Source organism: Lathyrus oleraceus, chromosome 1 (assembly GCF_024323335.1).
Source record: "Lathyrus oleraceus cultivar Zhongwan6 chromosome 1, CAAS_Psat_ZW6_1.0, whole genome shotgun sequence".
Taxonomy (NCBI): domain Eukaryota; kingdom Viridiplantae; phylum Streptophyta; class Magnoliopsida; order Fabales; family Fabaceae; genus Lathyrus; species Lathyrus oleraceus.
In genome coordinates, this window is record NC_066579.1 from 445,236,954 (window position 1) to 445,238,982 (window position 2,029).

Genomic DNA, 2,029 nt, shown 5'->3' on the forward strand with positions numbered 1-2,029 from the left:
ATATATATATATATATATATATATATATATATATATATATATAATGTTTCTCCTATTTCTTCCTTGAAAACTTTATTCATCATCCTCTAGTATGTTGCCCTTGCGTTCTTCAGTCCAAAAGGTATCACAATGTAATGGTAATTGGCTTGTTCAGTCATGAAGGTGGTTTTCTCTCTATCCAACAAGTTCGTGTATATATAATTGTATCTGAAATATACATTCATGAATGACAAAATCTTGTATTTGGATGAAAACAAAAATAAGGGTAGTTGATCATGCAATACACTCATAATCGCCCAACCATCAAGTGGATCCTACTCCTAATCAATCAGATAAATAACTGTTCGAATTAACTCCAATCTTGGAGATAATCCGAATCAATCTTGATTGAACAAGAATTGATCTTTCTAATTGATCGTTCCTCACTCGTCACTTGAGTGATTCAACCACACCTTGATTGCAAAATGATTATGTTGCACATATGATTTGAAAAGAAAATAAATATGTGAAAGTGAATTGGGAAATAAAAGAGAAATTAAGGTTTTAGGAGAAAAGGAATAAGATGGATCGAATTCTGCAGAGTTTCTCTTTGTGTTTGTTCTTTCTAAATTTCTCTTATTTCTTTTGTTTACACTTGCAATAGTAGGGCACCTTCCTATTAATAGATCAAATTACTTGTACACCAAGTAATTCTCAGAGTAATTAACTAACATAAACTTCAACAAGTTATATTCAAATTTCTATCGATTATAATTTATACAGACTATGCTCGACTCTGTCAAACACACACTACTTCGATTCAGTCAAACACACACTTACGCTTGACACAAAGAATTCAATATTTAACACCCACCTAATTAATTGTATCTAAGCTATCTACATTCATCATAGTTCTAAATCTATTGAACAATTCGACCTGCACAACTTTTGTAATGATGTCTACAATTTGATTCTCAGTTCTGTAGTGTTTCAAGTTCAGCTTCCCATTTGCTACTTGCTCTCAAACATAATGGAACCTCATTTAAATATGTTTGCTTCTTCCATATGATATCAGATTCTTCACCATTTTGATTGAATACATGTTGTCCATCTTCATGGTTATTGTTCCATGGTCTTCTCCTGAAATCTCCTTGATCAGGTTCACCATCCATGTTGCTTGACATGCACAAAGGCATGTAGCTATGTACTCAGCCTCACATGACGACAACTCTACTACTGGTTCCTTTCTTGAACTCCTAGAAACTGGTGTACCACCTAACATAAACACATACCCAGTTGTAGGAAACAAAATTCCATAATCAAGAGTTCCTTTGAGATAGCTTAGTATCCTCTTTGTGGCTACAAGGTATGATACCTTTGGCCTCTGCATAAATCTACTCACAATACTTACATAGTATGATATACCAAGCCTTGTATGACAAAGGTATCTTAATGATCCAATGAGTATTCTATATTGAGTTGGATCGACATCATCTTCATCTGAGTCCTTTGACAATTGCAGTCTTGGTTCATCAAGTGTCGAAGTTGCATTGCAATCTTTCATCTCAAATCTTTTGAGTATCTCACTTGCATATATTTTTTGATGCATCATCAGGCCTCTACTACTCTTGTAGAATTCGATACCAAGGAAGTATGAAATGTTGCCCAAGTCAAACATTTCGACCTCCTTTCTCAGACCACCTTTAAAGTCTTCGATCTCCTTCTTACAACTACTAGTTATCAACAGGCCATCGACATAGAGACATAGTATAAGAAGTTCACTCCTGCTTCTTCTGACATACTTCATGCTCAGTTGTGCACTTTACAAATTATTTGTCTCTAGAAATCCATCTATCTTCTTATTCCAATCTCTTGGAGCTTGCTTTAGTCCATACAAGGCTTTATGCAACATATATACCTTGCTTAATTGGCCTTCTTTCACAAACCAAACTAGTTATGTAACATAAACTTATTCATCTAATGAGCCATTTAAGAATGAACATTTTACGTCCATCTGAAACATATACCAGTTATTCATGTTTGCTAGGCC

At 34.3% G+C, this 2,029-nt stretch overlaps 1 protein-coding gene across 1 annotated transcript; it reads right to left on the minus strand.

The window, feature by feature from the left end:
* Nucleotides 1–1,021: 1,021 nt before the first annotated feature.
* LOC127115223 (uncharacterized mitochondrial protein AtMg00810-like) lies at nucleotides 1,022–1,786 on the minus strand. The gene has a single exon (XM_051046818.1). It carries the CDS (start codon nucleotides 1,784–1,786, stop codon nucleotides 1,022–1,024), a length of 765 nt encoding a protein of 254 aa, XP_050902775.1.
* Nucleotides 1,787–2,029: the final 243 nt, after the last annotated feature.